This window comes from Aspergillus neoniger (genome assembly GCF_003184625.1).
Source record: "Aspergillus neoniger CBS 115656 unplaced genomic scaffold BO87scaffold_34, whole genome shotgun sequence".
Taxonomy (NCBI): domain Eukaryota; kingdom Fungi; phylum Ascomycota; class Eurotiomycetes; order Eurotiales; family Aspergillaceae; genus Aspergillus; species Aspergillus neoniger.
The window spans coordinates 226,217-248,802 of NW_020291162.1; the positions used below are offsets into that span (position 1 = coordinate 226,217).

General features: G+C 49.3%; 5 protein-coding genes across 5 annotated transcripts; 3 read left to right on the top strand and 2 right to left on the bottom strand.

Annotated features, from left to right (window-relative positions):
• The first annotated feature begins 6,107 nt into the window (after window positions 1–6,107).
• Window positions 6,108–8,064, top strand: BO87DRAFT_149234 (RNA-binding protein). Its single transcript, XM_025618166.1, has 5 exons — window positions 6,108–6,382; window positions 6,463–6,717; window positions 6,776–6,880; window positions 6,937–7,080; window positions 7,137–8,064. The coding sequence occupies exons 2-5, from the start codon at window positions 6,503–6,505 to the stop codon at window positions 7,888–7,890; spliced, it is 1,218 nt and encodes a 405-aa protein (XP_025476200.1). The 5' UTR covers window positions 6,108–6,382; window positions 6,463–6,502; the 3' UTR covers window positions 7,891–8,064.
• Window positions 8,065–9,581: 1,517 nt separating this feature from the next.
• BO87DRAFT_429399 (uncharacterized protein) lies at window positions 9,582–11,439 on the top strand (the record flags this gene model as incomplete). The annotated part of the gene is made up of 6 exons (XM_025627495.1): window positions 9,582–9,678; window positions 9,748–9,991; window positions 10,051–10,094; window positions 10,156–10,161; window positions 10,238–10,441; window positions 10,499–11,439. The coding sequence occupies 6 exons, from the start codon at window positions 9,582–9,584 to the stop codon at window positions 11,437–11,439; spliced, it is 1,536 nt and encodes a 511-aa protein (XP_025476201.1).
• Window positions 11,440–13,682: 2,243 nt separating this feature from the next.
• Window positions 13,683–16,637, bottom strand: somA (putative cAMP-dependent protein kinase pathway protein (Som1); the record flags this gene model as incomplete). Its single annotated transcript, XM_025628138.1, has 5 exons — window positions 13,683–14,171; window positions 14,231–14,494; window positions 14,559–15,846; window positions 15,927–16,078; window positions 16,134–16,637. The coding sequence occupies 5 exons, from the start codon at window positions 16,635–16,637 to the stop codon at window positions 14,001–14,003; spliced, it is 2,379 nt and encodes a 792-aa protein (XP_025476202.1). The 3' UTR covers window positions 13,683–14,000.
• Window positions 16,638–19,348: 2,711 nt separating this feature from the next.
• On the bottom strand, window positions 19,349–20,477 carry BO87DRAFT_379628 (TRAPP complex core subunit BET3). Its single transcript, XM_025624084.1, has 5 exons — window positions 20,312–20,477; window positions 20,242–20,250; window positions 19,918–20,137; window positions 19,645–19,836; window positions 19,349–19,565 (listed from the first exon to the last, which is right to left on the bottom strand). Exons 1-5 carry the CDS (start codon window positions 20,347–20,349, stop codon window positions 19,446–19,448), a joined length of 579 nt encoding a protein of 192 aa, XP_025476203.1. The 5' UTR covers window positions 20,350–20,477; the 3' UTR covers window positions 19,349–19,445.
• Window positions 20,478–20,628: 151 nt separating this feature from the next.
• Window positions 20,629–22,406, top strand: BO87DRAFT_379629 (WD40 repeat domain-containing protein). The gene is made up of 5 exons (XM_025624085.1): window positions 20,629–20,878; window positions 20,948–20,993; window positions 21,053–21,133; window positions 21,196–21,951; window positions 22,006–22,406. Exons 1-5 carry the CDS (start codon window positions 20,735–20,737, stop codon window positions 22,056–22,058), a joined length of 1,080 nt encoding a protein of 359 aa, XP_025476204.1. The 5' UTR covers window positions 20,629–20,734; the 3' UTR covers window positions 22,059–22,406.
• The last annotated feature ends 180 nt before the right edge of the window (window positions 22,407–22,586 follow it).

A 22,586-nucleotide genomic window follows, 5' to 3' on the forward strand; every position in this document is an offset into this window, starting at 1 on the left:
GGAAATGAGTGGGTCGTTGAGAGGTGATTGTTGGATGATTCGTACGAACTTGTACTTGTGCACTGCACAACACAGTAGCAGAGATTCCTAGTTAGTTAGTAGAGCGTCTAAAAAATGATATACTGTTCGTGACCTTATGAGACTTTTCAGCTTCAGCCCGGTTTCACCCTATATGAAACACAGCTAGAAATTTCCCTTCCCTGGGACATGCTTATTATCTGGTATCTGGGATATGAGACATCCATGGTTCAATATATGGATCCTCCATTTTCAGCAACAAAAGAATACAACAAAGGCCCTGTCCTGTATCAGATTTCCAGCCCAAGGTACTTATAGGAGGAATCCCTGGTTGAGGGTTTCTCCAGCCGAGAAGCAAAGAAAGGGTTAGGTCAGATTGGTGGTGGGTGGGTGGGATGTTTGCATCGATAACGGCCGAGTGCAAAGGCAAGGAGAAAAGGAGGGCGGAAATCTGCAAGGGACGGACGGGGGCTGCTTAACAAGCAAGCGGCATGATAGTGTGTAACCAACCCCGACCCTACTTGCTTTCTCATGTATGTGCATATGTGGTATCTTAAAATGATATACCTGCATGGGCAAATATGTTACTGATAATGAAAGTGTTCTTCTGGTGGTGGATACGTATTGATATAATCATCATTGACTCTTCTTCCCGTGTAGTTGGAAGTAAGGGTGGTCCAAGCTAGGAAAGGGTAACACTAGGCAGCCTTATTCCTGGTAGAATAATCCGTAGTTATTATGACTTTTTCAATAGTTTAGATCGATCTCTTTATCACCTCCCTCCCTTTCCCCATCTTTCGGAAATTGCTCACGATACACATGGAATCAAGGGAAGGAAAATCCATAGATAGAGAGAACAGCTCCCTTGCTCATGCCAATGACCTTTTCCATGGGACAATCATGATGATGATGTTATTGATGATGATGATCGTTCCCCAGACTTATTGGAGCTAATTAATTTAATTACCTTCCTTTTCCCGGAATTGATGACGCTCGTATTTCTTGCCACTTGAAGTTGCGTTGACTGGTTCTTCCCAACTCCCAAGTAGGTAAAGTTATTGATTACTACACGGGATCCTGCAGTGCAGTCAGTCAGTCGGTTGGTCGGTCGCGTCGCGTGCGCGTCGAGGCAAAGCTGAGAGTTAGTTAGAACTTATACTAAGTAAGTGCTAATGTAAATACTAAATCAATACAGACAAGCACTAGAGTTTAGATCATAGACATGAATAATACCACCACATGTCCCATTGTGAATTGAATGAAACAAACTAGCTAAATTCTGGAACGATGGGAAAAGCCATGAATCAGCCAGCGCCCCCCTTTGCCCTTCACGAGGCTGAAGGAATTCTGTCTCAGAACACCGAACAAAAAAAAAACAACTCGTGGGATTCCAGAATCCGCAATCTGACTTGCCCGATTAGGCGCGGGCGGTACTGGTTGTAAACATGTAATGTCAATGACAGGCTGCGGTGGCCCAAAATTACCGTACGAGCCGCCCGTGCCCGGATCCTGACCAATGGGCACCACATGGACCTCATTTCCATGGTTCGAGCTGCCCCCAGTGGAGTCGCCCTCACATGGAATGAATGGTCGCCCTTTTTTTTTTTTTACTACTGCTGGGCTCATCCATTTTTCTTTTTATATAATCGCAGCTAAATCCACACCCACAACAAACCTTGTGTGTGCGGAATTTCTTGGGCTATGACCTCAATTGGAATGAAATGTTGTTGATTACCTTTTCGCTTTTTCCTCACTAGAAGTCAACCTGGCAGCAAGCATACTTGTCTCTAGTATCTATTTAGTTTGGAAGTCAATCAGTTGATCGATTTCCGTTTATTTTCTTTTTATTTAGTCTTGCTCGCTTTGACCATCTCTCCCCGTCGGCCACTATCTATCTATTATTAACGTGAACCACAGACTACTACGGTACTTGTGTGTAAATAGGTAATATACCTCCCATAAATATGATCAATTCATTCTCCAAATGTGCTAGTGAGTAAAAGAAAAGAAAAATTCAACAATTTAACTTATTCAGAGTATAGCACCATCCACTTTCCACATGGACCGTTCTTGCTTCTCGAATGTCTCCTGGGTACCCGATTAGTCCTCCGTCATAGACAAGTAGCAGGCTAGCTTGCTCCACGATCCATGGGTCTGGGGCGCATTGGGTGGGGGCCATTTTTCCTTTCATTGAACTTTTCCCACAAAGTCCAGGCGCTGCCAGTTTTACCCGGTCCTTGATTGTGGTTGAGAGTTTCTTCGGGCCAATTTAATCCCCTGTTAGAAAAAAAAGAGAAGAAAAAAAAATAAGTAATCCTATTAAGACCGCCATTTCAGCGCCCCCATCCTCCCTCCCGCCTCTCTCCATTCATCCATAAAGTTCAGCTAACATCTATCTACTTGCCATTCAGCCGCCCAGCTCAACTGTACTGTACAGTAGGGCAAAAATAATGGTCGATCCAAAAGGTGATTGAACAATGAAAAAAAGGGCTGAGGTGTGGCTGTAAACGGCAAACGATCTACGAATTGAATGAATGAATGAATGAACGACCGTCGAGTTTCGGCTCATCCCATCTCCCGACCAGGTCAGAGCGGAGAACGGGACAGGACCTATGACGATAAGGGCCCATGGGACGCGGATGGAACCCGACGAGTCACAACGCGACACCACGCAGGGAAAAGGCCTCACGACCTTTCTGGTCTCTCTCTCTGCATGTGCATTCGCTCAGGTCCTTGCAGATTTCGTGCAGCGATTCGGCCATATTTATGAATCCTCAAGGTAGGTACACGTCGATCACGATCCTTCGTCTACTTTTCTTTTTTTGCCTCTTCTCTCTTTTTCCCGCCCTTTGTTAGTTTTGTTTCCTGGTTGCTATGTATCAATTGATTAGTTAGTTGCTTATTCCCACCATCTTTACTAAGTATATGTACAACCCTTTCAAGGGGGGTATATTGTACTCCATACTTTGTGTGTACTTGATCCGTCCCCTTACCTTAAGATGGTGTGCTTGCAGATAAAGACCCTTCAATTTCCCCTCCATCTCGGGGAGTGGTGTTTTTCATTCAGAATGTCGATATAATGAGCAACATGCTGCCCTCCCTACATGATTCTTGAGAGATCGTTATCAAATCTCTTGTTTCTCACTGACGTATCGGAACGAGATTATGGACAGATAGATCAAGTTGTGGTATGTATACACTTGGTTTAGACAGAACCCCAGGCCATGGGTACGTTACAAAAAGCCCGGCGGTTTTTTAAGCTTCATTGATTTCCAAGTTATCGGCATATTCCATTCACCAGCAATATCATGCGATAAACGAAAGAGCGAAAACTATTGAATAAGTAAAGGAGAGATAAAAAATGAAATCAAAAGAAGGGGAAAAAAAAGAAAAGAATGCAGACTTTATTGCCTAGGGCTGTTCAAGTACCAGAGGATAGTACAAAAATTATTGCATGCGATGGAAATAAGGACCATGTCAGGTTGCAAACCCGCAGGCTGCAGCAGTCATCTGGTCGCAGGGTAGTTTGGTTGGGTTGGGTCCGTCGACGGTGGATGTATCCACTGCATGGCCCTGGGATTAACACCTTCTCTGTATTGGGTCTGTCGCAGCAAGCACGGTAGGCAGGTATCCGTCGTGAAGGTACGTACCTTTTATAGGTAAAGTAATTTAAGTAGCTCTTTTTCCTAACTTACCACCAAGATCCATCAACATACAGCAGTCATTTGGTGCATCATGAATACTAATTCAATGGGAAGTGATAAATAAACATGGCTACGTATGGCTGTGAGAAAACTACTGTATGAGTGAGATCATCTTAAGAAACAAAGAGACAAGATAAGACTCTAGCAATATTCGTTGTTGAACTCTGCAGTCGATATCTGGATCATGATCTAAAACATACATCCAGCAAGGTCGTACACCCGATAGAACAATCCAATTCCAACCTGAATGCTGGATACCAAGACAATACCAATACTACTTAGATACTTACTTTCCAGACTGTGTGTGTGTGGGTGTGGGTGTATGTATGTATGTATCTGTGTATGTATCATCATTATTTCCCGCCACGGCCACACGATTCCCGCCAGGATGAAATCCAGATCGACAAGGCCCGGTCCTCTATTTTTTTTCTTCCTCTGTTTCTCTATTTTTCTGTTTTATTTATTTATTTTTTTCATTCACTTTTTCTTGCTGTTGGCTAGTTACTAACTAACTCAGAGGAAAGGAAAAGAAAGTAAAGAAAAGTGCTGTCGAGGAACAGATGGGATACAAAGTGGAAATAGAAGTAGTAATAAAATAAAAATTCACTTGAATAAAAAAGAATTAAATAAATACCAAAAAGGAAAAAAAAGAAAAAGGAAAAAAGAAAAAAAAAGGAAGAAAAGTCGACCCAAAAGAAAACCCCGTCAGAGCCTTTCCTGAGTCGGCAAACTTTCGTCCCACCCAGCTGGTAGCGCTTCTTGCTGCTGCGCCCGCCCCTCATCTCCTCACAGTCCCAGTAGTAGTTTAGCAGCAGCAGTAGTAGCAGCAGCACCAAGCAGCAAGCAGAAGCAGCACTAAGCAGCAGCAGCAGCAGCAGCAGCACCAAGCAGTAGCTGGAAGCAGCAAGAAAAGTAGGCCCCAGTAAACCAAACCCAAGACCTGCTTTGGCTCCTGCGTGCCTTTGGGTGCTTGTGTGCTGGATTATTCATTATTCTTATTGGGTTTTGGTTTGTTCGTCTAAACGATTTTCTGCTTTCTCCCGTCCCTGGTCTGCCCTAGCAGTAGTACGTAGTAGTAGCCATTCTTTCCCTCGTTTTCCTTCCCTTCCCTTCCCTTTCCCTCCCCTCCATCCTGAAGAATAATCTTTCTTCTACCCCTCCTCGCCTCTTCCTCTCTTCTTCCTTCTCTCTTCTCTTTCTCTCTTCCCTCCCCTCCCCCCCATAATATCTCTCCCTCCTTCCAGTCCTTCTACCGTTCCCTTGTTTCTATCGGAAAAGACGGAGTTGGTTTGCGGATAGTTCTTCTGTAACTCTTCTTTGTGCCTTTTCCTCTCTTTCTTGAATTTCTTATTATCTTTTCTCCACCTCGCCGGAGTTATCTTGAGTTCTCTACAGTTCCTGATTTCTCTGACGCCCGAGTCTTCCACGCATCCTTGCTATTTGCGCCATCCCCAAAGCAACGCAACTCAACGCTTCGCTTTTCATTACCTGGTAAGTTGTTACTGTTCTCTTAATATTTTGAGTTTCGCATCGACTCGTACGCCATATTTGTTTTTTTTGTTTTTTCTTTCTCCCGCTTCTTTTCACTTTTCTCCCCTTCCCTGCCTGTTCCGGTGCCTAGTTGTGTGTGGTTGCGACGGAAAATCGACTACCACTGTCTCGGGTCCATCATCGCTTCTCATGCATCCAGAAGCATGGAATTACCGATTCGCTGGAGGCGACGTTGGTTGAATTAGTCGGCTGTGGGTGAACATGTCCACCGATTGCTCTGCATCCGGGTCGTCGAAAATGACTTTCCACTTCCGTCCGGCACGGTCTGTCAGCGACCAATTTGCGCCTTACGATTATCTCGCCCTGATCTATTTCACGATGAGTTTCGGACGGTCGCTCAACCATCAACTCGTCCATGGCCCTTTCTGCGCCTCGCTTTCTGAATGGTTGGAAATACGTCTCGGCTGTTGCATGGCTTTTGTGGTGCAGGTCCGCTGAAGATTGGGTGGATCGATCGGGTCGGTCGCAACCGGAGCGGATGTGGCCTTCTCTGGGTGTATCCTCGACGAACGCGGTCATGCTATGGTGACAACGCCTATTTCTGGCTATTCACGCATTGTCACCTCTGATCTACCACACCTCTTCCGGTTTTGTTCGATTCACTCCATGGATCTTGTACCTTTCCGGCTATTTCATTGCAACCACCCGAGGAACCTGAGTCTTGGCACCTGACGGAGCTGGCCTGCAAGTCAAGGCTGAACCCAACTTCTCGTCTTGTCCCAACTTTCACCGAGTCGCTCGTTCAATCAATTTTTCTGCCGGCCGCCATCCTGGGGAATTCTTCACGTTCTATTCAACTATCCTCCGCTCCGTCAATGCTTTCTATCTGAGCTACCGCGAACTTGTGGATCGGGCATCTTTCCCATTTTTTCCCCTTTATTTCTGATTTACTCGTGCTTTCCTGCCTCGCCAATTTTGAATTCTTTCTTGTTGCTACCCAAGGACCTTCGTTCCTGAAGTCAATTCTCTGGTACTAATAGTCATTTCAAGTCTGAACGATCGCACGCAGTTCTTTCCTTGACGAATCCTACGAAACCCCATTCGCACGGGCCAATTTCGGTATAGAAAAGTTTGTTTGCTTGGGTTTCTGCTCTTTTACCTGCACTAAGGTACGCGCAACAGCGACTGGCCAGCACTCGATCCTTTTCACTCGTTGAAAGTGTTACTAACATTCATGCTGGACTTCTAGATACCTATCTCGCAGTTATTCTTACGAAAGTCGAATTTTTATGTCAAACATGTCTTTCCAGAACTTTGATTCTTTCCAAAACCAGCACCCTGCTGCTGACGCCGCCGCTGCCGCTCCTGGCGCTCCTGCTACCGCGGACACCGCCATGACCGGCCAGGCTGACCCTACTACCGCCCCCTTCCAGGGTCCTGCTCCCGGGGAGCCCTCTGCTGCCCCTGTTCCCCAGCAGGCCAACGAGGGAAAGACTACCCTCTGGTAAGCTTTCCCAATGCAGTATCTCTTGTCCGTGCTGTCTCTGACTGTTGCCGTTTAGGATGGGTGAGCTTGAGCCCTGGATCGATGAGAACTTCGTTCGCAACCTCTGGTTCCAGATGGGTGAGCAGGTCAACGTTAAGATGATCCGCGACAAGTTTTCTGGGTGAGTACATAATCACACTGGATTCAATATGAAGGCGATCCTAATGTTGGTAGTAGGAGCAACGCCGGTTACTGCTTCGTCGACTTCGCGTCCCCTGCCGCCGCCGCCAAGGCTCTGTCCCTGAACGGCACCCCTATGCCCAACACCAACCGTCTGTTCAAGCTCAACTGGGCTACCGGTGGTGGTCTTGCCGACCGCAGGTAAGGAGAAGACGTCACATAGATGTCCTGAGGTCACAAGCTAACTTGTCAAATAGCCGTGATGACCGTGGCCCTGAGTACTCGATCTTCGTTGGTGACTTGGGCCCCGAGGTCAACGAGTACGTCCTCGTTTCTCTCTTCCAGAGCCGCTTCCCGTCTTGCAAGTCCGCCAAGATCATGACCGACCCCATCAGCGGCATGTCTCGTGGGTACGGCTTCGTCCGCTTCTCCGATGAGAACGACCAGCAGCGTGCTCTGAGCGAGATGCAGGGTGTATACTGTGGCAACCGTCCCATGCGCATCTCTACCGCTACTCCCAAGAACAAGGGTCCCAGCCTTGGTGCTGCCGGTGCTATGGGCATGCCCGGCCCCGCGGGCATGTACCCTCCCATGGGCGCTCCCCCCATGGGCTTCTACGGTGCTCCCCAGCCCATGAACCAGTTCACCGACCCCAACAACACCACCGTTTTCGTTGGCGGCCTCTCTGGCTACGTCACTGAGGATGAGCTCCGCTCTTTCTTCCAGGGCTTCGGTGAAATCACCTACGTCAAGATCCCCCCTGGAAAGGGCTGCGGTTTCGTCCAGTTCGTCCAGCGCCATGCTGCTGAGATGGCCATCAACCAGATGCAGGGATACCCCATTGGAAACTCCCGTGTGCGTCTGAGCTGGGGTCGCTCTCAGAACAACTCTGGCCCTGCCGGCAGCCCCTACCGCCCTGCTCCCCCTCCGCCTCCCATGTACCCCTCCATGGGCATGCCTCCCGCTCACGGATACGGCGGCTTCGCGCCTATGAAGGTCGGTTCCCCTTGAACTCTCCCTCCGAGGCTGGTGGGGTTCAGAGCATCACTAACGCCCAGACTTAGTAAAAGAGCTTTCCATTTTAGTTTGAAAGAACCAGCAGGAGTTTTGTCATTTCACGATGGGTCTTTTGTGTTATAAGTCTGCCATGATCTCTGCGAAAGTTACCCTCTATAGCTCTGGATGGGCATTTTCTCCTGTGCTACGTACTTCATATGCGAGCGCTTCCATTGTTAGCCAGATTTGAGCTCTGATTTTCATCGTTATCTATCTTCACGTTTTACTATTCTTCTGTTCTCCCATTCCCCCTTCTTAAACCTCCCCCAAATTTTTCCTTCGCCACTCTCCCCAATTCTCATATGTTTCCCCCGTTTCTTCCCTTTATCCCATGCCCGCTTTTTACATTCTCCTCACGTCTTCGGGCCCTAGGTCTATGTTATTATGCGTATGACGACAATCGGAATTGTTGCATGCGCGTGCGGTGTTCCCCCCCCCCCCCCCTTTATTCCCTGGGCAGGCTTTCTGCGAAAAGTTCCTCTGCTGAAGTCCTTTTTCATGAAGCAATCCAATCGTATTCTTGTTTCGTTGTGAGGATGTTACGTCGTGCTTCTTAGACCGGGCGGCCTGTACAACATGTTTCCACCTCGCCTTTTATTTCTCTCAATTCAGTCTATTATGGAGCACAGTTCTTTCTCTCGCTCTTTCCATGCGGTGGTCCTTTGCTAGGTCCTTCCCCCGTCTTGCGTCTGGCGCGTTCCGCGGATGTTTTGGACGGCTTGGGTTGTGTACTTTTCTCTATCCCCCTGCCAGGTGTGTGGGACTTGGGGCTGGTGTTGATGATTTTATGACAGGACGGGGCCCTTCCTAATGCGTCTATCTCTTCGTTTCAATTGTAGTTACTGGGTGGTGGGTGGTTTTTCTGTTCCTACCTATCCTCGGGCACTGATGGCGGCATCCTGTTGTGAACAAACAAATCACGGTTTGGGAGAGGGGCGTTCGTAAGTCTGGTTGTTTTCCTTGTGTCACCGAGGAGGGTGGTGTTGTTTCCAGCGTCAGCTCCAAAACTGGCATGTTCATTTAGTCGTTATTCTTACGGATGATTCCCCCTTCGCTCTGCAGTGAGCTCTGTGTTCCTTTCCCCGACTACTTTGCCTTTGTGTGTATGCACCGCGATTGCGAGCATGGCAGTTTTTGAGCATGTTTGCTCGCATCTGCTCCTCCCTCGTGTACATGGGACTCGATAATAGATGCCTAAACAATCTGAATTGGGCGCATGTCGCCAGGTCTGCATTATCATCTTTTTCATCTCTCTCCCTTTTGTTACTGTCTTGGTAGTACTCTTTTGGTCTGTCTTGTGGTTCGTACCTGCCCTCCCAAATCCGGTCATCTAGTCCGGGTTTGTCTGTAATCTTTTCAACTCGAACGGGATGTCCTCATGAGGCAGGTACTCCCTGATCTAGCCAGTCTGGCAGGTGCGAATCCCGGTGCATCTTCTCCTCTGTCTGCTCGCCCTCTGATGCCTTCATTCTACTGTCTCCTCGTCGTGGTGGAGGAGATACCTACTTCTCTCTTAGGAACCCCCTCCCTTCCACTCGGATTGGTTCAGTTCTCTTTACTCTTAGTATCTTAGTCCCTGATCGAGGTTCAATCTCTTCCATTTTCCTCATTTTAACTCGCAGACAATAGTCCTTGGGCCTGCCAGAATGCGGTACGAAGACTGGGACGTGATTCTCTTCCCCGAATCGTCCAAGGTGCCCATTCAGGAATTCAAGACCCAATGTTTCGTCACCAAGGATAAGGGTCAGTGTCGTCGAAGATTGGAGTAAATTCGTGGCTTAGTCTATTGCTAACCTCCAATATATCTACCAGATTCACCCTACTTGCATAGTCCCGGTCTTGTCAGTCCGGCTACTTGTCCTCTGCCACAGAGCAATGAGGGCCAGTTGCCAGTTCTCACTACTTTCGTCCCAAGTTTGCGTCACAACACCCCATTCCGTGTGTCCGTTCATAGCTGGCAGAAGCCCACACCCAGTCGGTTGATAGAAAGCCTCTTGCAGCCAGATGATGCAGTGCTTTTCGAGGTGCGGGTCTTTATTGATGGCCTGTGTGTCTCGTAGGTGCCTGCCCGAGCCTCCAACCGGAGGCTATGAACTGAGCCTTTGTGTGCCATAGGGGTAGCGTTTTCCATCAGAGATCAGGGTGGCCTCATGTTATTGGTGAGAAGAAGTGATCCTTCTGTTGCCGAATTTATAGCTGACTTTGCTGTCTCGTCTTTAGACCTAAGTTCGTGTATGCTTTGCACCAATCCTCTCGCATTCCACCTTTGTTCACAAAACATCACCTAACAGCAAGATTTTAGACGTCGATAAGACTGGCAATCAGGATAGCCTCCGTTTCCCTCCATTCCACCAGGAGATTCTAGAGCAGAGACATTGGGATGCAGCTGAGCTATATGGTAGGATTAGAATTGTGATTGCTGAGGGCTTTTGTCGCCCACACCGCTATCCACCATTCGAGAGAGTCAAGGAGATCGTCGCGTTTGCCTTCCAGCATGCTCCACTGCGTAAGTGCTTAATTTAGAAGATCGTTTTTCATAGATACACTGACCCGTTGAGTGTAGAGGTCCTGGAGCATTCAAACATCGCCTGGCCGAACCCTTCGATGTGGACACGGGAGCCACGGCTTTTCAAGTACAACTCGGGCATTGATCCTGCTAATTTGACAGCAGAAGACTCACACGCCCACTCTCCCAGTAAGCAAGGTGCTCAGGGTCGGATGTTGGCCCCCAGAAGCCAAGTAAGCAGCCATTCAGGCAATTCCTGGGCATATCGAAACTATCAAAGATCAATTCAGATGCCTCTACCCCAGTGGCAAGGCCAATGCATGCCAGATCCCTTCACCGACCCTGTTATCCGACATCGAGGTGCACGATCATCTTGCGAGGATATTCCCATGCCTGATTATATCTCTAGCTCTGGAAGTAGTCGCGCCATCTCCAGCATGACGGGCATTAGCTACGAGCATAGCAAACATCCCAGCATAGTAACCCCCGTCGATGAGGAGTCATACCGGCAGCTGATTGAAGCATTGAGTCCGCCAAAGCCACTGGCCCTGTTCGGCATTGCTGCACCCACCAATAGCCCCTCTACTGCTTTACCCATGGGAAATAAGCTTTCTGCAGCTGCTGAAGCGCGTTCTGCACCCTACACCAAAGGCAGCAGCCGGACGTCGATCTTGAAGGAGATCTCATTGCCTGGAACCAGAGAAGCGTCTGGGTCCAGCACTAAATCCACCGCTGCTTCGGAGGCAACGGCTGAGGGAGCGGCAACTACCAAGATTCATGCTACCCCTAGCCCACGCGTCAAAAGCCGCAAGGAGGGCATGTCCCAGACCAAGGACAATGAATCTTTGGGGGGGTCGCCACTCAAAGTGAACGAGAAATCCCGCGAAAGCCCCTCCAAGCTGGTGGTGCGTACCAGCGGAGGTGTGGAAACCCCAACTCGGTCCAGCCGCAAGTCATCTACAGGTTCTGCCCGTGCAGAGGTCTCTCCCATTTCCTAGGGTGGCACGGTCTTCTGCTAGCTCAAAAATCCACTTATGAACGCTAGGCTTGGTGACTGCCTTGTTCTAGACTCCAGCTTGCTGGGCCAGCACTGTAACAGTCACTGAGATGATTGAATTATTCTTATATGGTCAAGATAGGCATTTAGTTCCAGTGCACTGCTTGCTTCTTTTCCCTACTTCGTCAGCTTCTGTTGTTTATCGATTCGGCTGTTAACGAGTTTTAACATAGGGCGTCGATGTTGAGGTCCAGTCATGACCGATGAACTCTCGTTACCTTATATCAATTGCTACGGATACTGAATTTGCTTGGGGTGAAACGTGTGGATGTGTCAGTTAGTCATGTTTTTCAGCCCAGGATGTTTGTTTTAGCATTCAATGTTCTTAGTCAAGTGGTGATAGCAGCAGCTGGAGGGTAGTGAGTGTCATTAGTATAGCTTGCAGAATCCACAGACTAGTATCCTCAGATATTGAGCATAACGAACAACGATGAGCAGTCTTTTGTTTCTTTACATGCCTTCCGTTCTCAAATTATTGTGTTCATGTCACTTTCGCTGCTCTCAGCGAAAATCAATGCCTTGTCCTCCCTAACATCTCAAAGACTCATTATCAGACGTCGGTTGTCAAAAATTATTCTTCTCCCACCACGATCCCGACATTCTAGGCGATGATATTCTCTACCAACGTACCTAACATGCACAGACATCATCACATCACCTACACTTCTTCTCCGTCTACTAACAAGTAAAAATAAAACTAACCTGAAATAAGCCAGTAATCAACAGCATACGAATCGATACCATCTGCCTGCCTGCTTGATTTCCTCTTCAGCAGAAACAAGCTCGCAGTGTCATCCCCCATACCCTTTTGGTATGTATACGTCTGGTGGTGTTGAAGGGGATGGGTACCATTACCATTATCATTACCTACTTACTATCTATATTAGTGGTTGGTTAGGCAAGTCAGTGTAGGGGGGATAACAGAGACATGCATACATACATAGATGGTGTAAGTTGGAGATCATGACCTGAAGTAGAGTTACTGTCAGTGATGATATCACCAACAGGCTGTATGTAGTATGTAGTAAGTAGCTGATATATCATACTGATGATGATGATGATAATACTAGCAGCAGCAGTGTCCCTAGTTCACCTTGGTGTGATCAACCGAGTAATTTTAAGTTCCAACTCTGAATTAGATGGTTCGATGATAGATGGCATATTATTATGGTACTTCTTATTAAGTAGAGAAGGGTTTTGATTTGACCTGTTACATGTATGCATGCAGATGTGCAGCCATGCAGCTAGCTAGCTAGCTAGTTAACTAGCTGCAGTAAGCAGTAAGCAGCTTGTGCTGACGATGAACTAGTTACTTTCGACTATAGCGTGAGCGTTGTCATACTGCGAAGTAATCTCTTGTATTGATAGAGCTAACACCAAGCAATCGGTTGGTTATCATTCTACCCTCAGAGGACAGATATAAAGTAAGCTAACTAGCTATATAATAAGCTATGTACGAAAGGGGAGGGAATTACATAGACTGATGAATCTTGGTTCAAAGTACTCCAGAAGTTCGCTTTTGGCCTGGTTCCCTATACACACTCACACACTCATACACCAATATCAAACAGAGACGAGACGAGACGTGTCTTCCGGACGGATCTGGTTTAAAAGGCTGGAATAACTGCAGGCAGTAAAGGTAGACTTAGGTAGCAGCAGCAGCGCAGTAAAATGTACGGCAGGAAGCAGGCAGTTCGATTTAATGTGATACGGTAGCAAGAGAGTTAAGTCAGTCAAGAGAGGAGAAAAAGAACAGCAGAGAAGAACGTGAGTATCTTTCTCGATTTCATGAAACCATTTCCCTGAGAGGAGTCAATAACGACTAGAGCCTCGTTGATTATAACGCCACAACACGATAAGGAGATCAACATAGGAAATAAGTAATATAAAGAAGTAGAAGGAGAAGGTATAAATAAGAAGATTCAAATGGAATCAAACCGCAAAGAGAAAAAGAAAAGGGTTGTCAAGGGAAAGAGATTGGTTGAAGAAAGAAAAGGAAAGAAGAAAGAAAGGGCCAGGGGCGCATCTTGTGATGTAAGTATTCTCGAGCATTAAATGGAGCATGACTAACGCTAGGATGGTGGAGAAACGCATCACTCGATGGCCCTTTGAGAAGTTTGATGACCAGATTAATCAAGTAGTAATAGTGATAAGAGGATATAAAAAGCAGTCACACGAGGCCACTGGAACGTAGCTTGAATACAAGCAGGGCAATCAAGCAAATCCCATCGGAAGCCGGTCGACACTTCTGGTTGGCAGAGTGAAAGAAAGGATATGCAAAAGGAAAAGAGGATACACCAACGCCTAGTCACTTGGGCACATATCCAAATCATGTCGACAGAACACAAGGATAGGAGAAGACGCGATGCGAAAACAAGCAGAGAAAAAAAAAGGACACATGAAAAGCAAAAAGCAAAGAAGCACAAGCACGAACTCAAGTTTATGGAAATGTACAGAACAAGGGTATATGAGTTAAGGACTTAACAACCGTCGGACTTCATTTCACAAGCCATCACCGGCACCGGTCTCAACACCATCGGTTGGATACGATATGTTGGGGTCAAATCCAAATCCAGCAGTGTCTGCATCAGTGTTGAGGAACGTATCGAAGTCGAAATTCTCCAGGATGTCCGGGTTTTCTAAAGCGCTGAAGTCCAGGTTGAAAGCCGATGCCTGCTCAACAATGTAAGTATAATATCCACCGAACATAACGAAAGAGGCAAGGAACATACATCAGGGATGCTCAGTTCATTGAAAGGCTGCTGCGTCTGGTCCGGAGGCTGTTGAACAAGTGGCGGAGGTGCAGGGGCAGACGTTGGCTGCTGCGGAGCACTAGTCGTAGCATTTGCACCGGCCTTGTTGAACGAGTTCGGATGCTGGGGCGTGATCGGCGTCGACGGCGTAGGGGTCGGCGGGTGTTCTGCTTCGGAAGATGGCGTGGCAGCCGTGTTCGCCTGGGCGGCGGCGGCAGCAGCAGCAGCGCCCTTCTTCGGTCGCTAAGATTTGCGTTCAATATGAGATGACAAGGGGGGTCAACAACCAAGAGCGTTGATTACATACCTTCCGGCTATCCTTGGTCTCCTTCTTCTTCGGAGCGGGCTTGTTGCCTTGCTGCGGCGTCGGCGGAGCGGCGGTTTGGGGCGACGGAGGCTGGGTTCGACCGACGTTGGCACCAGGTGCTGGGGGAGCTTGGGGCGGCGGCATGGCATTCCTTTCCTGGGGCGTTCCCGTGGACTGAGGCTGGGTCGCAGGCGACTGCTGCGGCGCCATCGGCTGGCCCTGAGCTCCTTGCTGCGGCTGCCAACCTCCGTTGGGCATGCGATTGCCAGCACCAGCCTGAATCGGTTGACCCATCTGAGGGGCGCTGAACGCAGGATTGGAGCTCGGGGGGCGCATGCCGTTGGGCGCCGCCATACCATCAGCCATGTTCTTGACGAAGAACTGGGGACCCGCCATCTCGGGAGGCATCTGGCCACCAGGGAAGTTCATGGATGCCGGGGATCCACGGCCCTGGGCCATCGCGTCGGCAGCGCTCGGTGATCCGGGGAGGCCGGTCTGGGGCATCTTCGGGGTGCCTCGCTTCATTTGGTCGTTGGGATTCGGCGATGTGCCAGCCCTGCTGCCTTGGGGCGAGGTGCCTGGTGGCAACTGCTGCCCGGGCATTGGGGGTTGGCCATCAGGCCGAGCCATGCTGTCCTGCTCCTGGCGAGCCATCATCAGACGCCGCTTATTCTGCTGTTCGAGCAGCATAAGTTGCATCTGATAATCCTGGAGAGCGTGGTTGCCGTGCTGACCGCCAGGTGTCTGCATCCCCGTCCGAACCTGGGCCATTTGACCATTCGCGCCATAGTAGTCACCGTTGATGGGATACACCTGGCCTTCCGGTATGGACACCATTTCCGTCTGCGGGTTTGCCATGACATTCGCGGGATTCATCATACCATTCGGCATGCCCTGGTTCGTCAATGCTGAGCGTGTGTGATGAACGGCCAAGTTGTGAGCATATACCTGCATCTGTTTCTGCTGCGCAGCCGGTCCCGACTGCTGGAAAGCCTGGAACTGATTGGGGTTCATCGCCCGATTGAGTCCGTTCTGCATCAAAAGTGCTTGCGGGGTGGGCTGGCCGGGGATACCCTGGGCCTGACCGCGTCCGTTGGGTGCCAGTTGCTGCCCGTTCATGGGGCCACCCTCGAGGCGAGGTCGTTTCGACGGAGACGGGGCATTTTCTGCCGATGCGGGGGACTGGGGTCGATGGCCGTTCATGTCCATGTCCGAATGCTCTCGCTGCATCTGTTGCATCAGCTGGACCTGCTGGTTTTTATGCATCTGGGCGAGTTGTTGTTGCGATCTGTGAAAGACGCAGTCAGCACCAATGTAGTCCGAACGCTCTTGCGAGGTGGCGCAGGAGATAGGGAAGGGGGCGCGTACAGGCCAGAAGTATTATTCTGCAACACAGTCTTTTGAAGATTAGGGGGGACCATGCCGTTCCGGCGAATATTCATTTGGCCCATCTGTCCATTCATCAGTGGCTGCTGTCGTAATAATTGATTCTGATGTTGTTCCCTGAGGCGCATCATATTCTACAAAGCCTCAGTTAGACGTCCGGACAGGCGGCAAAGAGTAAAGAGCACGTACCTGGGTGTGTGTAAGATAACTCCTCACGTCATTGCTGTTTCCCTTCTTGCGCTGAGCCCAGAAGAAATCCCAGAAAAGGCTAAACCAGTCAAGGAGGAATGACGACTGCTGTCCTTCATTAGGGAGATTAGGGCGGGGGAGGTCATCAGGAATCTTCATTTTATCTCCATCCTTTCCATCCGTCATCATTGTATCACCGTCGACACCGTTCACGTCGGCATCGCGACGATGACCCGGACTCGTCTTGATCGGCGGCTCGGTATTAAGTTTGATGGACTCATCTTTCACAAGCGCCCTAGCACAATCGTGGTAGCCGCGCTTCAAGAAATAATCGTAGATATAAGTGTTGAGGTTGTTGATCATGTTTTCAGGAATGTTGATGTTTTGCTCGTTACGGGGGGCGGCAGAGCCATTGTTGATCATGGGCACACCTCCCACTGGGCCCCCTGCACCGGGGTTCATTCCAGCCATATTCATCTGGTTCATCTGGTTCATCTGATTCATGGTGGCACTCAAAAGAAGGGTCCAGCCACCCTCACCCAGTTATTGTCTTCGATGGGAAAGCGTCGGGGGGTCCGAGAACGTTCAACGCGCATCCACCGTCTTGCGGCGAGGGAGCTCACCACAAAGGAAGCGACGAGGCGCAGCGCGCGGCAATCAAGGTCCCGAGGTGAGGAAATGTACAAGGCAGGGTCACAGACGCTTCCAGCCCAGTGTTAAAAACGGCTTCGTAACCAGACCTGAATGCGCGATCGCCAGGGAGTAAGCCGGGTTCCGGGGCTAATCTAGGCGGAAGTTGAACCCGCGATATCGTTTCACGCTAACTGACGTAGAGGGGGGTATCTCTGACGGAGAGTATAGGACAACGCAGAGCAAAGGTGTCGCGATGATCACCAACAAGGGAAGGCGAGTGTGGCCCACTCAGAAGCATACGGCAACTGGGAGAGAAGAAGAGAAAGAATCTTCGGTGACTTCCACAAGGTGAGGCGAGACGGAGCACAAGCGGGCAAAAGGACTTTCAATCGAGACACGGTCCAGTTGAAAGCAGGAGACAGGCGGGATAAAGAAGGAGAAAAAAAGATTAAGAGAAGAAAGGATTGGTGTACTTGTTCACAAAAGCCAGTTGACCGAAAATGCGCGGTAAGATCAGCCGGGGGGGCAGGGCGGCGAACAAGCGACACAGGATGGCAAAGGACGGGAACGAGGTATAGGAGAGAACCCGACCAGACGCAACCCGACGGGGGGTACCAGCCAAAGCCAAGGATGTGAGAGGACTTCAGAAGTAGCAGAAGTAGCAGAAGTATCCTCAAAAGCCCCTGCAGCAAAAGGAAAGGGGGGACAGACGGAGAGATCCGGCAGATTTGAAGAGTAGGAAGTGGAGGGGGGGGGGGGGGAGGAGAGAGAGAGAGGCAAAGGTTAGGACAAGGTGTAGCGGTGGATCTGAGGTGTTCTCTGGTGGGTGGGAGGACGTGGATATCAGGCGCGGTGCCTGGAGTTGCTCAATCACTGCCGGCCGGGCGTGAATCGCTTGTTCGGCGCGGATTATCTTGCCCGGAACGCCGTGGGAGGGCTGGGAGATGCGGCTGGCTCGCGTATATCTCAGCATGCAGTTCCAGCGGAAATCCCGAAGGAAAAAATAAAAATTTGTAACAGTGAGAGAGACACAGAGAGAAGAGTTGACAGGCAATGAGATAGTAGAAAGACAACAGATGATGATTTACATGAAGGACTATTCTAATAGAACAAGCATGAAAGATTCAAGATCGGAGCAACAACTTACCAGTATATTTGATCGCGATGAGAGAGAGATGAAACGAGAAAAAAAATGAGAAGATGCCGGTAAAAATTTTAAATAAATCAAAGAGGCTGGTTATAAGTTATATAAGATACCTGTCTCTCTCTCACTACTAATTTACTCTCAGTCTCTTGCTTCCTTTGGACTCCGAAGCATTAACACGCGCCGAGTGATCCACCCGATCTGGTGGTGTATAAAGTGTATCTGATACAGCGGAATCACCGCGACCCTTCACAATGTAATTGATCGATTCATTGATTTGAACCCACTAACACAAATGAATATTATACTATAAATTTGAAATAGACAATTCGTATTCAATGAGTTTCTCAAATCATCGAGATCACTAGAAGACTTTTTTTTATAAGAAGTGAATAACATAGCGATTCCCCCATCACTTATTCTCTATTTGACAGTTTGAGGCTGCTTTTCCTGAATCGCAGACTCGCCACCGCGTATATCCTGGCACACCCTGGGAATGATGGGATGCTTCGCTCCCGTTTTGGTCTAGCGCATCACGTGGTGCCTCTCCCGCCGGGTGAGGATTTCCTGCGCCGATCTGCCCATCCTGCCGTTCCCCGGACTTCTGTGTTGAATTGTTAGCAGTCTAGATACTGATGTTGCACATCATACGAGTTAAGATATCAATTGAGATCTCTACCCTTCCCCGCGCACGGTATCTCTATCCTAGCTCTTTCGGGACAAAGTCCGGGCCCTGCCGCTCTGTGATTACACTTTTCCATAGCTAGATCAGCAGGATCAGACTGGATCGCGTTGTATCAATCAGACGGAGTACAGGTCACGGCCGTCAGTCTCCGATCACTGCCGAGTCGTGAATAGTGCGGGCCGTCCTCCGTGGGAGATGTGTTGGCCTGAATCTATCGACATTTAAATTGAGATTGCTCCGCTCTTGATTCACCGGAAAATCATTACACTACATATCATACACATTTTGTAGTCTTATATCGTCTAAAATCACTTCTCAAGCCTGTGAAATACAATTACCGTGAAGCTGGTTTTCTCTCCGGTTAAATTACAGGGACCTGAATCGCGTCGGTGGTCTTCTCCGGGATGGCAGAATCTCACACCGCCTTGATGAGGTACCAGTGCGCCTGTCATACTAATGGCACCCGTGTAGATCCCCATGCTCCGGGTTCGGAGAGCGTCCCTTTGTAAAGATGGGATCTACTATATTGACAGGTCATGTTCTAGGCCTTGATATCCGTTGTATATTCCTTTTCTCGTTAATTTCGCTTTCATGCAATTGTTCATCTTGTCCGTCTGTGACAATGAATTGGTGTTTTGATCTGGTGACCTGCAGGAGACCTTCTATGTAAATGGGGTTTAGTGCGAGAACTCTAGACTGGAATTACAGATGCAAGACTCAGTATCAATCATAAATCGTAATAGAGGTAGTATTCATTGGTAACTGCAGCTCCATATCGGCGGATTAAACCCTCATAACACCAGACGCCTCTACGTGTATAAACAATTTCAGAACCATGCGGCTGACGCTATCACTCCTCATCGGGTGGCATCTCATCCTCAATGTATCTTACAAGTGATACCCGCATTTCCGTTGTATCATCGCCCCGCAAAACGTCGCTCACAAAATGCGCCTCGATCTGCATTTGCACCTGTTCCCAGAATTAGCACAGATATGCATGGAAGTGGCTAGCAGAGAACAGATCAACTCCCTGCAGCACGCCGTCTTACCATCTCCAATGCACCCCGCAGAACTCCACAGAGAATATTGGAAAACCACAGCTCGTCTTGAGCCCGTCCGTCATCGGGCAGCTCAACGAAATCCGCCAACGGGTTCTCTTCGAATATGAGAGAGAATTGGTTGTTGTCACTCGTCCAGTTGGTGACCGTGGGCGCGATGTTGAGGAAGATCCTGAACCCAACCTGCAGTTGGCATAACACTCGTCAGCTCACAGAGGTCCATATAGTCTCAGCCAAGTGCTCCGCCTGTTGAATTCAAGATACCTTTGCGATCATATCCGCTGTTTCCCGGAAATTAGCACAACGGCCCACGCCCGACTTGGCCAAAAAGTCCTCGATAAGTCGCATTCCAATATTGTAGCCCATCTTCTCCAGTTGCTTGTTCACTTCTTGGTAGTTTCCATCGTAGTCCTGGCAAAGTTGCGCGACAATTGTACCGTACGTTAATGTTACCAACTCAGCGTTCACTTTGTCAACTCTCGTCCTGGTAAGGTCGGGAGTATGTCAGTTGTCCGTCCGTTTCAAGCTGGCTTCGCTCGGTTCCTGAGGGGCCTTCGAGCGCCAACTATGCGCATGCAGCTTACTGACTTCCACAGCCTGTCGGGTTCAGAACGTTAGTAAGGGGTTACTGGTCAAGGGAGGTAAATGAACAGCTTACTCTTCCCCAATCCTAGAAGCTTTTGTTGCAGATGACATGATTGCTAATCACGCTCGTTAAGCCCGGAGTCAAAGTAAATAAATACAAACGACGCAAAATTTCAAAAGAACTCAAGTGTGCAAGCGGCTGGTAAACAATGACAAGAGCAATGCGCACTCTTCCCCGCTTGATTCGGTGGACCGAGGGGGCCTGAGGCGGAGCTTCACGCGCCTGGTGGACCAGCGCTCGGCGCCTAGCGCGGCTGGTTGGCGCTTACGCAGAAACCATGCTTAGAGCCTCGGACGCAAGACTTAGTCCGGGTCGGCGCGTCCAGTCCAGATTTCCCCAGCTACTAGGCTTGATTGCATTCTACACTCAGCCTCCATCCCTATTTCGACTCGCATACCCATTGATTGAGCTCGCCCGCTAAATTTACTTCCAACGATGTCGGGGGAAAAGCGACCTGCGCAAGAAGCCTTTGGCTCATCAAACCAGCTTGTCGTCAAGCGAAAGAAGTCCGACGCCGGTCTCAATGATAGCACAGCCATCGTCCAGAGCTCGTCGCAAAATGGAGCTCTGATTCAATCAGTATGCTTTGTCTCATGTTATTGGAGGAGTGAGGTTTTTGTCAAGTTCCACTGTTGACCTTGGTTATAGGTTCCCCGCACCAGCGGGCTTCAAGCACCGATTATGGAAATGAATGGTGAGCTGCACCACCGCGGTGACTTACGACCAAGTCTAACATATAATGGATAATACTAGGTCATTCTGGTGAAATCTTTTCGGTGCGGTTTGATCCCACTGCCCAGCACATTGCTTCGGGCTCAATGGACAGATCTATCTGTACGTGTTTCGTCTGGTTATGGTGGCTAGAGAGTGCAGGCTAATCACAGTGTCGACAACAGTGCTTTGGAACACATACGGACAATGCGAAAACTATGGTGCGCTATCAGGTCATCGGGGAGCAGTTCTTGATCTTCAATGGTCGCGCGACTCCAGAACGTTATTTTCCGCATCGGCCGACATGACGCTCGCTAGTTGGGATCTCGAGACCGGACAAAGGATACGCCGGCACATTGGGCACGAGGAGATTATCAATTGTCTTGACATAAGCAAAAGAGGCCAGGAATTGCTGGTAAGCGCAAGTGACGACGGCTGCATAGGCATCTGGGATCCCCGGCAAAAGGATGCCATCGAATATCTGGAAACCGAGTTGCCCATCACGGCAGTGGCGCTTTCGGAGGCGGGTAACGAAATCTACAGTGGTGGTATCGATAACACTATTCATGCTTGGGATCTACGGAAGAAGGGCATCGTCTACTCCATGGCGGGACACACGGAAACCATCACCTCGCTCGAAATCTCGCCCGACTCGCAAACTCTTCTTTCCAACTCACACGACTCGACTGTACGCACGTGGGACATCCGGCCATTCGCACCGGCCAACCGACACGTCAGGACATTTGACGGGGCGCCGGTCGGTCTGGAGAAGAACCTTATCCGGGCCAGTTGGGACCCAAGTGGAGAGAAGATTGCGGCGGGCAGCGGTGACAGAAGTGTCGTAGTCTGGAACTCGAAGTCCGGCAAAATCCTATACAAGCTCCCTGGACACAAGGGGACCGTCAATGACGTCCGGTTCTCACCAAACAATGAGCCCATCAGTAAGTCACACCGGGCTTGGGGAAAGTCGTTGGTATACTAATGTCTGTCTATAGTTGTCTCGGGATCGTCCGATAGAACGCTCATGCTCGGTGAACTTGGCAAGTGAGGGGAAGCGCATGTGCAGCACACCCAGCCAACACACCCGCGAGTTTAATCCGTCTCATTACGAACAGCATTTATCTATGACAGCAGATTCCGGGTCCCCGCTCCATCAAGTTTAGCTAGACTTGTGGCGAATAGTGATGGCAAGAGAACCTTCCAGCATCAACCTTGCTTGCCGGTTGAAATGTGTCAACCAAGGCTGGTAGATTAGCCATTCTGGGTAGACCGGGGAGAACGGCCGGCCGCATGACGGGGTAATGGTTACCACCATTATTTGAATACCCTCCCGTGGAGCGCAGTATATCCATATGTTCAATGCCTTACAAGTGTAATAATATACGTCAGAATGATAATGGCTCGCACTCCATTTGTATAACCTTGGAAGATCATGGCGATAAGTGACCCCAGCTTTGTCTCAGTAAGCTGTGGTAGCCGCTTTTAATAAAAATTACCAGCGCGTCGAGGGATTCATTGGCGCTCGATTGGCCCCCTTGGGAAGAGGGTCCTAAGAGAGGGGGCCCTGACTGTGAGA

Excerpts from the sequence above, each read along its gene's own strand:
- BO87DRAFT_149234 (XM_025618166.1), top strand. The coding sequence starts at position 6,503 with ATGTCAAACATGTCTTTCCAGAACTTTGATTCTTTCCAAAACCAGCAC. Across the intron at positions 6,881-6,936 it reads ATCCGCGACAAGTTTTCTGG|GAGCAACGCCGGTTACTGCT; the intron begins GTGAGTACATAA and ends TGTTGGTAGTAG. Across the intron at positions 7,081-7,136 it reads GGTGGTCTTGCCGACCGCAG|CCGTGATGACCGTGGCCCTG; the intron begins GTAAGGAGAAGA and ends CTTGTCAAATAG.
- BO87DRAFT_379628 (XM_025624084.1), bottom strand. The coding sequence starts at position 20,349 with ATGTCATCTGCAACAAAAGCTTCTAGGATTGGGGAAGA. Across the intron at positions 19,837-19,917 it reads CAGCGGATATGATCGCAAAG|GTTGGGTTCAGGATCTTCCT; the intron begins GTATCTTGAATT and ends TGCCAACTGCAG. Across the intron at positions 19,566-19,644 it reads TGCGGGGTGCATTGGAGATG|GTGCAAATGCAGATCGAGGC; the intron begins GTAAGACGGCGT and ends TTCTGGGAACAG.
- BO87DRAFT_379629 (XM_025624085.1), top strand. The coding sequence starts at position 20,735 with ATGTCGGGGGAAAAGCGACCTGCGCAAGAAGCCTTTGGCTCATCAAAC. Across the intron at positions 20,879-20,947 it reads ATGGAGCTCTGATTCAATCA|GTTCCCCGCACCAGCGGGCT; the intron begins GTATGCTTTGTC and ends CCTTGGTTATAG. Across the intron at positions 21,134-21,195 it reads CTCAATGGACAGATCTATCT|TGCTTTGGAACACATACGGA; the intron begins GTACGTGTTTCG and ends TGTCGACAACAG.